At 38.4% G+C, this 15,442-nt stretch overlaps 1 protein-coding gene across 1 annotated transcript in view; it reads right to left on the bottom strand.

The window, feature by feature from the left end:
* The window catches only part of LOC107695022 (fibroblast growth factor receptor 3-like), a 44,274-nt gene that overhangs the window by 4,635 nt on the left and 24,197 nt on the right, over positions 1–15,442 (bottom strand). Inside the window, exons 5-15 of the mRNA XM_016494788.1 lie at positions 14,806–14,975; positions 10,045–10,168; positions 9,768–9,958; positions 7,059–7,203; positions 5,426–5,601; positions 4,144–4,289; positions 3,915–4,036; positions 3,336–3,446; positions 3,028–3,218; positions 2,716–2,838; positions 982–1,052 (exon numbers count right to left, since the gene is read on the bottom strand). Coding sequence (XP_016350274.1) covers positions 982–1,052; positions 2,716–2,838; positions 3,028–3,218; positions 3,336–3,446; positions 3,915–4,036; positions 4,144–4,289; positions 5,426–5,601; positions 7,059–7,203; positions 9,768–9,958; positions 10,045–10,168; positions 14,806–14,975 — 1,570 coding nt within the window. The remainder of the gene's footprint in view (positions 1–981; positions 1,053–2,715; positions 2,839–3,027; positions 3,219–3,335; positions 3,447–3,914; positions 4,037–4,143; positions 4,290–5,425; positions 5,602–7,058; positions 7,204–9,767; positions 9,959–10,044; positions 10,169–14,805; positions 14,976–15,442) is intronic.

Here is a 15,442-nt window from a genome sequence, read left to right as displayed (position 1 = left end):
ATTATTAAAAAAAAAAAAAAAAAAAAATTAATCTATTAATTTATTAAGGATGCATTCAATTGATCAAAAGTGACAGGAAAAATTTTTATAATGTTACAGAAGATTTCTATTTTAAATAAATGCTGTTCTTTTGAACAGTCATTTCATCAAAGAATCCTGAAAAAAATATATCACAAAAATATTAAGCAGCACAACTTTTTTTATTCATAATAAGATAATAATAATAAGATTGATAATATCAATAAATGTTTCCTTAGCTCTAAATCAGTATCAGCTTTGCTATCACAGGAATAAATTACATTTTATAATATATTACTTTAAATTGTAATGATATTTCACAATATTGATGTTTTTACTGTATTTTGGTCAAATAAATGCAGCCTTAGGATCATAAAAGACTATCAACTTTCCCACAATTCTGAACGATAGACTAGATGCACAAACTCCAATGTTTCCTACACAATTCAGTTTTTTTTGTCATATATATATAGGGTTATCGCTGCTCTCCCTGCTCTCATCCATGCTAGGCTGCATGGATGCGCAGGGAGTTCTTGCCCAGAACAGAACCATACCACCAATCCAAACTGTATGCTAATTGTCAATCATCTTTGACGATAATGGTCCTGACAGAAATATATATACACACATTTATATACTCTTTGTGAATTAGACTACACTAGTCATGCTGTATGTTTATTGTTGAGTGCAGTCAGCAAAAAGAACAGAAAGATGTGTCTTTGTTTTATTTAACAGTTCTCAGCCCTTTTAGCTTTGGTCAAATATGTTTTTTTCATGTCTCTGAGCTTCGCCGGTGAATTCCAGTGCAGGAAACACTGGCACGCTCACTTGGATGGCTTTGATGCTATCGTTGCAGGGTTATGGTGTTCACTTGCATTCCTTTAGTGCTTGATGAACTTTATGAACAGATGGCATGAAGTGATGGGGGGATAATAAGAGGTATGCATGGCAATGTAAACTCACACATCGCTCTGGTGCGTGTAGACACGGTCGAACAGTGCTTCTGGTGCCATCCATTTGACAGGCAGACGACCCTGAAAGGACACAGATCAGTCAGAACAACAGCGGTGCTGACCCAGCAAGACATACAGATGCCCAACTAACATCAACAGGCCTGCAGCTTAATCTCCTACTGTCCTGTCTAATACAAATACACTTCTGCAGTCCACGTCAACATCATTCTGCTCCCCAATGCCCTCTAATCTCCAACTGTCCCATCCAATATCCAAATACTTCACCAACCACACCCCACAAATAAAACCCTCCGTCACAACACCTAACAGTTCCATTCAACACATTCCGTCTATTGTACCAGTGTTAGGGAAGCTATGTTGATCTTGCTACAAGCTAAGCAAATTTAAGGTAGTTAAACTACAGTAAAGCCAACTGTTTAAAAAGAAGCACACTACATGCTATTAACAAAAATGTAAGTACACTGAAGATATATAAGCAATATCACTTAAATTATAGCCTATAATCAGTGATGGGTAGTAATTGATTACATGTAATCTGGATTACGTAATAAATTTCCAAAAATTAAGTACTTGTATTATATTACATTTTAAAATGCTCATAATCAGATTACAGTAACTTTTTTATGGATTACATGATTACATATTACTCACACAAAGGTAGTAAATTATACTTAATTTATTGATTCTCCCTAATTATTGTTTTTTCTCTTTTGAAATGTACTTCCTAGAACATCCTATTGTGTCTCATAGCATTTAACTTTGACTACATTCACAATATGATGGGCCATATAAATGTCATGTAAATAAATTTGTGATCCATGCTTCTAAAATTGGGGACAAAAGGAACTCTCAATGAGTTAGGCCATGTATGAGATGGATAATTATGCAAGTTACTAACACTGCTGATATATAGCTGTGAAGCACTATGTCTTCATCATATCCAATGACTTTTACTAATCACTGATTTGGACAAAAGTCTGAACAAAAATATAAAAGTCTAAAAGTAATCAAACAGTAGTCAGAATACATTATGCAAAATGAGTAATCTAACAGATTACATTACTAACTACATTTTTTGTTATGTAAATTGTAATCAGTACTGGACTACAACTTGCAAGTAATCTACTCAGCATTGCCTATAATTTTCAGATTACGTGACAGAAAATAGCCAAGTCACTATTTTCAATCAAATTTATATTCTGCTACAAAAAAGACACAAGAATGAGCTCAGAATGAGTTCTACCTTCACAAAAAGTGCTGATTCAAATTAATCTGTGAATAATTTTTTAACCAGTTAATCACAATGAATGAATTTGCTAAAATGTCACAGTGCTACATGTTGGAAAACAAGTGTTTTTTTCCCCACATAGCTAAGCTAATGTCATGTTACCCATAGTTTATGCTAGTTACTCCCCAATACTGTATTTCACAATGTCCAGCGGGCCAGGTAAACTGTGATGTGTTCAATACCGCCCAGTCCTCGCCAATAACCACAATATTCTTATTACCAACTCCAGACCTCAATCAACAGTTAATTCATTTATGACAAGTTGCTTATACACGCACCTTCAAAAGTTCCTAAACGAGGCACACACAAAATTCAACACCTGCAGGCTTGACATTTGAAATACAGTGCGTAACCACATCCGCTGTGTTTCAATCCAATGCCACCCAAGAGCGCTATCCTTCAAGCATTCTGAGATTGATAATAGTGTCGACTTACGTTGGTGGTCTTTTTGTAGTAGTCAATGTTGTGCACATCTCTAGCCAGGCCGAAGTCTGCAATCTTCATCACGTTGTCCTCGGTTACCAGAACATTCCGGGCCGCAAGATCCCTATGGATACACTGGCAACACAAACAGAAAGAGGGCCATCTTTTATGCTCAAGTCTGATAAATACACACTATGACATACACATCTGGAAAATAATAACTGGCATCCATAGACAGCATTTATAAACTTTATAAACATTACAAGCTTCTTAAATTATTTCTATTTGAAAAAGTTTACAAACTAAGATAAGTAGATGTGTTACCTTCTTTGAGGCCAGGTACTCCATACCCCTGGCGACCTGATAGGCACAGGACACCAGATCTTTAAATGTCAGAGTTTCATTTGGGATTTTGCAAGTGTCAAATGAGTAGTCCATCCCAGGAGGCCTTCTCGCCCGCAAGTATTCCCTAAGATTTCCTTTAGAGGCATATTCCACCAGCACATACAGAGGACCTGTGTGAACATAGTCAGAAATAATTCAGTTAGAAAATTGTAAACTAAAAGAAAAAAGAAAAAAGCTAAACATCAAAGCCGGGATCTTATCTTGTATCTGTGTGTGTGTGTACTGACCATTTTGTGTGCATGCTCCTAGCAAGTTGATGATGTTCTTGTGTTTTCCAATCATCTTCATCATCTCCATTTCAGACACAAGGTCCGACAGGTCCTTATCTGTGCCGTCATCTAAGAAAACAGTAATATTATAAAATATTATTACAATTTAAAATAACTGTTTTCTATTGTAATATATATTTTAAAATTTAATTTATTCCTTTGATGGCAAAGCTGAATTTTCAGCATCATTACTCCAGTCTTTAGTGCCACATGATCCTTCAGAAATAATTCTGATATGCTGAATTGATGCTATTATTATCCATGTTGAAAACAGTTGTGTTGCTTAATATTTTTGTGGAAATACTTTTTCCCCTTTTTTTTAAAGATTATTTGATGAATAGAAAGTTAAAAAGAACAACATTTATCTGAAACAGAAATCTTTTTTTTTATTAAAATTAAGCACACCCACTGTATTAATGAGACTTTTTTGTGATCTGGGAGTGATGTTTTTTGACTCATCCATAAGTTAAGTCAGTTGACTGATTTCTTATGCAGTAAAAAACAAATATAATTTATACCATCTGGACACACACTCACCTTTGAGCATCTTGACAGCAACAGTGAGAGGTTTGTTGGGTTTCTCTTTGTCGATCCCAATGGCTTCTGCCATCACTACCTGCCCAAAGCAACCCTCTCCCAACGGTTTTCCCAGTGTTAGTCTGCAACAGAATCATCATTCAGCAAGGGACAAAACTCACACAACTTGGTTTACTAAAACTGTCTGATTATTATGGTCATTTGATGTTCACTTCTGCTTGTAACTCACTTTGTACGTGGAAACTCCCACTTGGGGTCAGAGGGCAGTTCAAGCTCAGAAACGTTGGGCAGCATGGGCCAGTCGCTGGATGACAGGCGGGCGATCCGGACCAACGGGGTGTTTGAATTCATGGAAGAGTTAGATTCCAAGGACACCTGCTTGGGTAAAGAATAAAAACAGCATGTTATTGTCCCTGAAAGAGAATAAGACAGCGTAAGAGCGAGACAGAGAGAGAGAGTGGAAGGATCAAGATGTCTATTTTAAGAAGATACTACTCTGAAGTGTTTTGTTGCAGACAGAAACATGGTGTTTGTTCCTCAGAGGAGTGTTTCTGAGAGAGAGGTTTGTAGTTGTCAGATCTCCACATAATGGACCACAGAAGACCACCGCGCACACACAGCTATGATCTGAAGTTTCGCTGTTGTCTTGTATTCAAAAAGGTGCTTGGGAGCCAGCAGCCCAACTGGCTCTCTTTTTTCGTTCTTGCATTTGACGCGCATATAAAGTTAAAAATTCTAAATCCCACTAGCAGCAATGGCATCATCATAATGTAAAAATGTCATCCCAAACTGTGATTGGTTTCTTTCTGGCATTGATTTCTGGCTTTTTAGCCATCCATAACTGTCTTTGCACAAGAATCAACACACAATGTGAATGTCATGACAATGACATGTTGGCCTATAACTTGAGCACTATTCTTTTAGTTCCTTGCAAGCACTGCTATTTCCTTTAGGAAATGCAAATCTGTGTAGACTTTCATGAGACCCTGAGAAAGTATGTCAGCAGCAGGAAGATCAAACTGTCTGACATTGATATCTCAATATTTTCTAAAATAAGAACTAGCTCAAAATACACACCTACACACACACACTATTTGAATAAAAGAAAAAGAAAAACACTGCAACATGATTATGTAGTTTGCGTTGATTCCAGTGTGACATTGTCAGACTTTGATTGCTGGAAATAACTTGAGGGGAAAAGAAGAAGAGATTGGGAGAGCGGCAGAGATTAGAGAGACAGTGTGTGTCAGCTGCAGCTGCTGTGATTTAAAATGTTTAAAACAACTGAGATAGAGACAGTTTCACCAGGAGAGAAACATGATATAAACACTGACAGTCTTCAGGAGAGCATGAATATCCCCCTGCCACATCACATTTGACATGCACAAACTACATCTTCATAGACACGAATAGCCCAAAGAGCTTTACGTTAAGTGTTCAAAAGAGGAGATACAGAGAGAGAGAGAAAATAGGAAATAGGCTGATCAAATCTTGTATCTACTTTCTGTTACCTGTCTCTTGAGGGGGAATTTGGACAGTTTTTGAACGGGCGGCATGGGGAGAGTCTTCTGCGTGTTCATCCGCATACGGCAGAGAATAATGATGACCATGGTGAGGATGAAGAGCACGCAGCCTGTCACGTAGATGAGGATGTCCGCATAGTCATCCTCTCTCTCCATCTCCACCGCTGACAAAGAGCACAAGAGCACAGGTTAGATGTGCAATGATGACATTATGAGACAAATGTGCCAATGCGTTATACTATAGATGAAACAATGACTGTTGTGAGTGGTAGTACGTCTGAATTACATTCAAACAACACAACTTTATACTATTTAGAACCTATTTTTTAAATGGCAGCAAAATAAGTACTTATTCAAAAGAAGCACCTACTTCTCGATCGATTAAAATGTTTTAAAATGTCTAATTTTTCTATTAGTGTTGTCTATTGTCAGGGTCCGAGTGCCAAATGCAAGTAAAATTTGCTGAGCTTTGCTTTGATGAGAAAATAACAAAATTTTTACTGGGAACTGCAACATAATATGTAGCATAAATCAAATTGTGATAATGTCTGATCCTCACTGATGTAAGCAATGATTCAGAGACATACAAACCATCTTCAAACAACTATTCCTCAGTGCAAAATTTGCCTAAAAGACTTATCTCTAGAACTAAATGTGGCAACACACATGTGGAATATAAAATCAGAGGAACAACATCTGCTGAGGGGCGATTATAAATATTTATGGCCAGCAAATTTTCTCAGTTCATCCACCTATGTGGCAAAAGGTTCATTTTGAACCCTGTTTGTTTCTAATACACATAACCACAAAATTCAGTTTATCAACTTGAATAAAACATGAAACCCAACATAAATTGGCTACTAACTACAGCCTAGAGACTTTCACTTAAAAACAGAGTGACTTTAGAAACAAGCCCCACTAATGGTTAGATTAGAGATCATGTTAAGTCAATCATTAGTTATTGTTCTTTGTTCGAATTTATAAAGCAGAAAGCCTGCAGTTAATTTACAGCCACCTTACAAACTAATTAACATGCTATCGCACCCCCATGCAGGTACAAACATCCCATAATGCCCCTCTCTCCGGGAGGCTTATTTGGCACTTGTGTGATGAGCCCCACAGTTCAGTGTCTCTACACGAGACGAGCTATTTTAATTACAGCAGCAGAACGGAGAGCAGGATAACAGGATGAGTGCAGAATTAATGAATCGGGCCTCCCAGATACTGGGACTGTGTGCCATCAGTAAATACTCCAGTAAACACGACAAGCACTTCCATCACGAGCGCGTATGTTCTCGAGTGGAAACAGTCTATGACAAAAACTCATCATCCGTCTTTTTTCTCTGTGTATGTCATGTTTGAATCTGAAAACAATTACAAACTACCAGGTTGTTTTTTAGAGGACTTTAGTCAGGGTGGCATATTTAATTTGACGTGAATAAAAATGAGGCTGCTGTCTGCCCTGACTAACGTCCATAGAGGATATGATTGAAAACATTTCAAAAACATTTTAACTGCAAAACTATGAATAAAACATTCAAGGACACTAGAGAAAATATGAAGTGTAGAGACATGGGAAGAAAGGAGTGAAAAGAAACCCCAGAAAGTGAGACTTGTATACCTGGTAACACTGTAAGCCAGGCAGAGTGATGGTTATAGCCAATCGAGTTCCCTGCCAGACAAGTGTATTTCCCCGCATCCTCAAAAGACACATTGGTCAGGTAGAGAATCTCCAGCTCTTTATCCGTAGTATTTATTCCCGCAGTCTAGAAAAGCAAGGAGAGATGGAGAGAGAGAGAAAGACAGATGCGTAAACCACAACCCTTGAGAAAGGAACAGCACCCAACACCGGGAGGAAGATCTGAACAAGTGAAGTTGAGTTAACCCATCACCAGTAACCCAGAAATCCCACACTCCTATGAATGAAGAGATGACCTAGAAGCAAATTAAAACCCCAAACCCTGGTGGAAAATGTAACGCCCCATCAGCAGCAGCAGGTCACTTTTGTTTCATCCAGATCTGTTTGAGGTGCAAAGAAAACATAAAAAAGAGCGTGGAAGAATATTACCAGCTTTAATCCTAATTTAACCTCTCACTAGATAAAACTGACACCTTTTTATGTCTTCCAATACTCAAGAGAGCTGTGTGTAGTGTATGAGAAAATCAATAAGTATGTGTATGTGGCACAGTCTCGGCTCCTATTAAACATGCCCTTGTTGCATTGATCGGGCAAGAAGAAGAAGTGAGCATTTAAATGAAGCAGACACACACTTGCCTTACATAACAAGTCCTCGAATCAGGTCACCTTATTTAATGTGTGAAAACAGGACAAGAGGAGCAGGGAGAAATAGAGAGAGTTTAGGGGAGTTTGACTCTACGCCACCAAAGTCATAATTGACATCAGCTGTTTGGAGAAAGATTTTTACCTGGCTGGGACACCATGAGCCAGAACGTATTCTCTGACATGCCTACAAAGTTGTGGGCTCTGCACCAGTACTGGCCTGCATCTTTTTCTGACACATTATACAGAGTCAGCGTATCGTGGGCCTCTTTTACCTTACTGACAAAACTCTGCAGAGACACACACACGCACTTAGTCAGAGTCGAACACGTTCACACATGAACAAACACTTAATGATTTAAAATGTTCGCACAGCTTGTTACCACTTGTTACCACTTTTTTACGATGCTGATACACTTAGGGGCAAATTCACAAAACAGTTGTGCCACTCTGGTATTTTAGTCTGGTATTTTAACTCCCAAAATCCAGTTATATTAATGTTATATTAATTGGGGGTGGGAGGTGGGGGTTATATTAATTTCTTTGACTTTTTTTTTTTATTATTTACTTTCTTAATGTCAAATTAAATTTTCAATTATACTTCCTGTTTGCTACCTCAATTCAAATGCACAAACTGAATCAAAATTCAGTCGAAATCGAAAGAATTCATTTCTGAATGGTGCTTCATTAATATTTCATAAGTCATTCTTTTCAGTGCAAACATCTCCTTTCATATAAATCAGGCTTCTTATAGATTGTGGCTTATTCACAAAACTTAGAACAATTTATGTTACTCTATTATCACTGAATGAAAGCAGCAAGAGGTTGCGCTGTTAACAAATTTGCACAATTCCTTGTAATCAGGGAACTAAATCAACACAGACAGCGCATGCACATACACAACAATATCAGCGGATAAAAAATGCAACCCATGAAGATTTATATGTGGTATTTAAAAACTAAAAATTACGAGATAAGAACAGGAACGAGCTTGGGAAATGTTGTGAACTGGATTCAAACTCATTCCACCTGCATTGGCACCACAGCTCAACACACTAACTGCTAGGCCATCGCTCTGACGTCACTATATGTTATAATTAAATGCTCAAATATTGTCTTCAGCCCCTTTATCCACACATATCTGTTTCTGTGTTTCTTTCAGACGCTTCATTTGCTTTATTCTCAGTTTCCGTTCTTTCCCTTGATCGCAGGCGTTGTGCCACACATGATCTGTCGCTCAGCACTCTCGGTCTGGGGAAGGCTTTAGAGGGTGCGCAGATGACACTGTGTGGGGAAGGGAAAAGCCGGCACGCGGCTCCCAGTAAAATACTGTTTCAATTATGTGGGAGTCTAAAATAGCGTGGCGGTCTGGCCAGCCGACGCACTCCCCTCCTCTGCCTGCTGACTCGGCCCTTCCCTCGCTTCCCGCACTCATTTTTTCCATGGCTTTTTTGGGAGCCTCTTCCCTTGTTCCCTCCCTTCTTCTCCTCTGAAAAGTGAGTGGGGTAGCACAGCTAATAGCTGTCACACTGTGCGACGCCACCGCGGCGGTTAGCTTAGCCTAAAACAGATGTCTGCCTCCTCTCCCACTCCTCTGAGAGGAAAAAGAGAGCGAGATACCCCCAATTCTCCAGTTGCAGAGTCTATAGTGAGATGCTAACATGGGTGGGATTAGGAGTTGAGGGAGGTGCTCCAAGAGTCACTCAAAACTCACATGAGACTTAATATGTGGTTTAATTTAAGCTGCACTTCGACACATTTCAAAAAATGCCTTCAACATCTATGAAGGTCCTTTCTAACAAGCACAAAGTAAAAATGTTTTCATAATAGAAGTTTCAATAAAAAAATTAATTAAATCTTTGTATTCTCTGAGAAAAGTAAACTATAATACAAATATTTAAATCATTGTCATTGTAACAAATCATAATTATCGTAATATTAATATAAAGGCATAGTAAAGGTTTTTGAAAAAAAAAAAGTTTGAATTATGGTTCATCAAAAGTGGTTCATTCATGCATTCTTCTGATGTGCCACTATAGATGACTGTACCTTAAGGATGTTGACGTAGGGGGCGCCATTGGGCCCATACTGACTTCCATTCACCTCGATGTGTTTGAGCCACTGGATGTGTGGCTGAGCATCACTGTACACCTTACAGTGGAACTCGACGTCACTGCCCACCACCACCGTCTGATTGGCCGGGAGTCCTGCCTGTAGAATGGGCCGGTGAGGAGAGCGCTCTGATTGGACGAGAGATGGAGGCCAGTCAGCGATGAAGGTAAGTTTACAGTAAGTTAGGTAGAATGTGTGTGTTGCATGTTCATACCCAGCACATCAAGTTGGTAAGTGTGTTTGATTGTTCCGTATTTGTTCTGCACCACACATGTGTAGTTTCCCCGGTCAGATGGAACAGCACTCTCCATGACCAAACTCCACTGCTGATGCCTCAACTACAGAGAGAGGACGACAGAGACAGAGTTTTATTCATAAAGTGGGATATTACATAAGAGGTCCACTTGAATCCTTCCTCAGTTTTTTCTGTTAGCTGAAGAAAAGCAGGTGCTAAACTCTGTGTCTGTATAATGTTATGAGTATGATCCACTGAGCTGATAAATCCCAATTTAATTTGAATTGCATTTGCAAAGTTTGTCAAGACTATCTTTGAATGTTTGCTTGAAATTGGTTTGTTTAAAAGACAGACAGACAGATATATATATATGACTTATTTTTTAATTTTAATTTTTATTACAAATTTATTGCAAATATTTAATGCAGTTGCTCAACCAGTAAAAGGTCATAAAGACTACATAATAATAATATTAAATATATATATATATATATATAAATAATATAATATAAAAAATAGCCAAATGACGTTCAGAATAGTTTAAAAAAGTATTTATAACTATTTAGCAACCATTGCTAAACATTATTTTGAAGGGTTTTTATATGATATGATATGATATGATATATGAATATAAATATATATATTGACTGTTGAGCAACTTTAGACTAAAGGAAATAAATATTCCTCTGAGCTACATCAACTCGTGCTCAGCCCCCCTTTCAGTGAAATCCTAGATTCGCTTTATCTTCCCAAAAGTATTTAATGTCAACTACCCATGTGCAGTAAGACTATGAGAGAGTGAGAGTTAATTTAACACTTACTTGACACTGATATTTTGTGTGTATGCGTGTATACAAAATTTATCTCAATGTGTCTGCTGAAAAGAAATGCTGTGAAGAATTCTCAGCTGTTCCTCAATCAACCAAAGCACTTTATCCAGAGTGAATGGGAGGAGAGAGTTAGTACATTTATTCCATCCTTCATCAAAAGATAAGAGCTGAAAAGTGTTGCGATGCCATGCTGCACCCCGCAGATTCAGAGAAAAAAACTGCACAAGAAAGACCCAAGCAGAGGTCTGATAATCAGTTGAAAAGCGCCTCTCAAATTCCTCCCAGCATTACACTGTTAACATATTAAGCCTCTTTAACTCTGATGTCAGACTGGGGTTAGGAGTTAAGACCAGTGCGGTGGATATTCATTCTGTTCAACTGAATTGTGAAGTGCAGAGAATATTGGGAGTTTATGGACTCAGGAGGTGCTAAGAAGCTCAGGTCTCTCTTGAGTATGTGTGTGTTTGTACGTGTATGTCCAGGATTTATGGTTGTGTCAAAACGGTGTGAACTCGTTCCGATAGCGGTGCTGTTTAATTTGACCCACAGAGACAGGAAGCAAAAACAACTGACCCCAGGGCGAGTCATTAAAATGACAAAACTGTTTCTTTTTCTCTCTCTCAATGAAAAGTAGTACAGAAGTCTCACTGATAACACCCTGTTTCACCATTAAAAGAAGCCATCGATATTGTACAGACAGCCCATAATCATACACACCCCAATATGAAAGTCGAATGAACTACATGGCTATATCAGTCAGTTCATATTGATAAAGAGAACTATTACCACTTAAAGTTGAAGTGTACTTAGTGGTCACTAGTGGCAGAAAACCGAATGTCCCAAAATATGTTATCAAACAGGTTTCACAAAAAAATGTTGTTTGTGAGTTTTGTTTGTGCCATTTAAGTAAGTTTTCTAGACTTACAGAGCAGAATTATGTTTTTTGTTATATATATATATATATATATATATATATATGTGAGTTTTATTTGTGAAATAATCTGTATTTATTACTTTTTCCACACCAGTCTATTATTGTGGTATCAACTATGTCATATAAACCCACCCTAAACAACAACTGGTAATTTTTTGTTATGTCAGTCAGATAGAAATCCAGTCATTTCAATAGGAATCCACATGACTGGGAATTTTGCATGAGGGTGATTTCTTAGATTTCCCTAAGAAGATTTCACATTGGATCCAAGATGGTTACGCAAATGTGCAGTGTTGACCAACAGAAAGCTGCTTAGTTTAAAAGTAACTTCTGTGTAAACTGTGCTTCATACATTGCTACTATTGACTATTGACAATGGACAATGGACCTTTTTTGCCAACAGATTTCTCTAATGTGACCGGAACCTTTATTGGAAAGAAGCTGCAAAGTGGACTAGCCTTATATTAAACAGCAAAAAATCAGGCTACATGAGAAAAGTGAACATTAAACACTTGACCTTTAAACATATTTTTTAAACATAAATGAATAACAAATTGCACCTAAACAGTTAATATACCACAGACATACACTGCTGTGGCCTTCAGACAAAAGACACATTTGTCGGTGGATTAGAGATTCACTGATGCTCCAAGCTTGTAGAATTTAGCGCCGGTGGTCCCACAGAGCACTGCGACTGAAATTGAGTCATCTCTCGGAGGACGCAACAGTCTTTCCTTAGCTTGCTTGTCAATTGAGCTGTTAAATATGTTGCGAGATGCTCGCATAGACACACTCAAACGCACAAAACATCAGTATGTGTGTGTGCGTGAGGTGTGACTAACCCACAGTGCCACAGATTAGCATTCTAACAATGCGACTCCGGCTGCCATATGTGAGCATGACAAAAGCCACGCCTCCCCCTGCCAATCAAGGTTTCTAAATCGCCACGACAACACCCTCTCGGAACCTCCCCCTTCTGATGACTCAATAGAGAGTTGACCTTTGACCTTAGAACCCTGCCAGTCAGGCACAGAAAGTGCCTGAGGAGTTGTGTCTGTTTGTATGTGTGTGTGGCCGTTTGAAGAGAAAGCTGTGGGAAAGTCAACTGTCTAAACAAATCCATGGATCGTTTCAAACAATGAGAGTACGGCATGTGACTCATTTTCTTGCATTTAAAACTTATTCGGCAATCTTACCGCATTTAGTTAGCAATTAATGCTCCCTGACCGTCAGCTAGAGAGTTAGTCGAACTTACAACCGTCTCCAGTGCCAATAGAAACATAATCACAGCATTATTGTTCCCCTTGCGATGCAAAAAGGAGCTTTAAGATGGAATACGCTGATCTCTCAGGGAACTCCTCATGTTTAATTTCGCATGGTGCTCTGCATTTTAACACATTGTTGAGTGCGTTATCAAGCCATCAGGCCTGTCATATCCACACACACAATGGGGTCAAACATCCTTACGCACGCCGTGACTTTTAGCCTTGGTCTTAATAGAGACAGAAGACATTTAGGGTGAGCTGTCAAGCTCCTGTGTATGTATGTATTAAATAAAGCTATTATGATGCTGTCAGAGATCTCTAGGCCAACAGTGAGTGTGCTGATGCGGAGGGCAGGTCTGGTATAAAGGATGACCCTGGGTCAGTGCAGACCCCTGGTGTGTGTATACGTGTGTGTGTTTGTAAGGGCGGGCTGGTCACACTATGGCCATGGAAAGGTTGAGAGTTCAATGTTTTGTTTCTAAATGTCTCTCTTAGGGGACACTGGTTATTTTCTATGCATATAGGACAATGCAATGTAAGACCGTGTTAAAGAATCTGAATGTGCGAATGTTTGTGTGCAAAAAGAAGTCACTCAGAAGATCCCAGTTGTGTTTTAAGTGTTGCTTTTGTTTTAGGTGTTTCTCCTAAAATTCGGTTTAATTTAGAAACAAATTGTTGACATACAGTGGGAGTATAGAGCTATAAAATGAATGTGGATAGCAAAGCTTATGTCATTTGGTCTTGGAAGAACTACATGAGAAATACTGATCAAATAGAGATCTTTTGATTTTAGACTTTCATATCTTTGCAAATCTGAGCACAGTTTGAGATCTCATCTGAAGAGGGGATGTATTTCTAAACGGAGAAAATTCTGTAAACGTCTTTAGTGAAAGTCTCAATTTGTTGTCAATTTCATCTCAAGGCTATTTAGAAGAGACAATTGAGATATTAAAGAGATGTAATTCATGATTTTTCTTTCCTGTGGGGAAAATGTGTGCCTCTTCAGGAAAATTGTGTTTAATAATGCTGTAGTATTTAAAGGGATAATTGACAGAAAAATCAAAATCATGAACTCATGCTCATTTAGCTCCAAATCTTACTTTCTTCTCTGAAACATAAAAGAACCAAAAAGCTTTGGTGACCGTTGACTTCCATTGTATGCACAAAAAAAAAACAAAAAAAAACTGAGACATTTTTCAAAATATCTTCTGTTTTGCTTCTCAGAAGAAAAAAAGTCATACAGGTTTGGAAGGATGGTAAATGATGACAACAATTGAATTTTTGGGTGAACTATCCTTTAAATTGTGGGGGTTAATTCATTGAGCATTAAGGAACAACAGCCCTGAGAGATTACAAAAATGGTAATAATAATAAATAAAAATAATCTGAAGAATCTGTGGATGGCCTCCAACACATGTCACAATCAACACCTGCACACAAACGCATCAACACATAAATAACAAGACCACACAGAACTTTGTGTTCTTCTGTTCTTTCAGAGGAGCAGCAACAGGTGGAAATATCCTCTAGAGACGACAAGCAAATAAAATCCAGAGCGAGAGAGAGAGAGAGCTCTTGAAGGAGCAGATGTTGTGGATCTGTGTAAATTATTACTAATTGCCAATTCTTATTATCTGTAATCCTAAACACACAATCACATGTTTGCACATGCACACGCACATGTTCTTAATCGATATTCATATTATCTTACTTTAATCCCGCCCATTCTCTGCTCTCCCTTGAATTCCTTCCCATTTTTCAGCCAGTGGATGGTGGGAGTGGGGTTGCCGGCAGCAGGACAGCGGAACTTCACTGTATTAGCGGCGGGAACAGCCAATAGTTTCTTCTCCATCCGGTCAGAACGGGTCCAGTATGGAGCTTCTGTTAGAAATGAGAATGAAATCAGATGCTGCTGAAAATAGCAACTAAACATGACATTTTGAAAGTTTACAAAAACATGTCAGTGTTCAATACATGAATCCATGGGCACAAATGGACCAAATATAAGTGTATGTTGACATGCAGCACTATTTTTTAGGGGGTAGGGTGTTCCCTCTCCGGAAGTCTTCGTGTGGGTGAATGTTTATGGAAAGATTTTTCTTGCTCGCTCTGTGGCAGCGTCAGACTGGCTGCCTAATTCCCAGACTGAATTAAAATTTGTTTGGAAAAGCAAACACGCTTACATACACTCTTACGTGAATGTGAGGCGTGTTTATGCTCTTGTAGACAGAACTCTGAAAGATTCCCAGTGTTAACTCCTTCACAGAGCCATGAACACACAATGCGGATTCCTAATAATAACCTATTACAGGTGCATCTCAATAAATTAGAATGTCATGGAAAAGTTC

This window comes from Sinocyclocheilus anshuiensis, unplaced genomic scaffold, assembly GCF_001515605.1.
Source record: "Sinocyclocheilus anshuiensis isolate Anshui unplaced genomic scaffold, SAMN03320099.WGS_v1.1 scaffold14, whole genome shotgun sequence".
In the NCBI taxonomy this organism is placed as follows: Eukaryota; Metazoa; Chordata; class Actinopteri; order Cypriniformes; family Cyprinidae; genus Sinocyclocheilus; species Sinocyclocheilus anshuiensis.
Note: the sequence above shows the minus strand (reverse complement) of the source record. Positions and strands in the feature narration are given on the sequence as shown.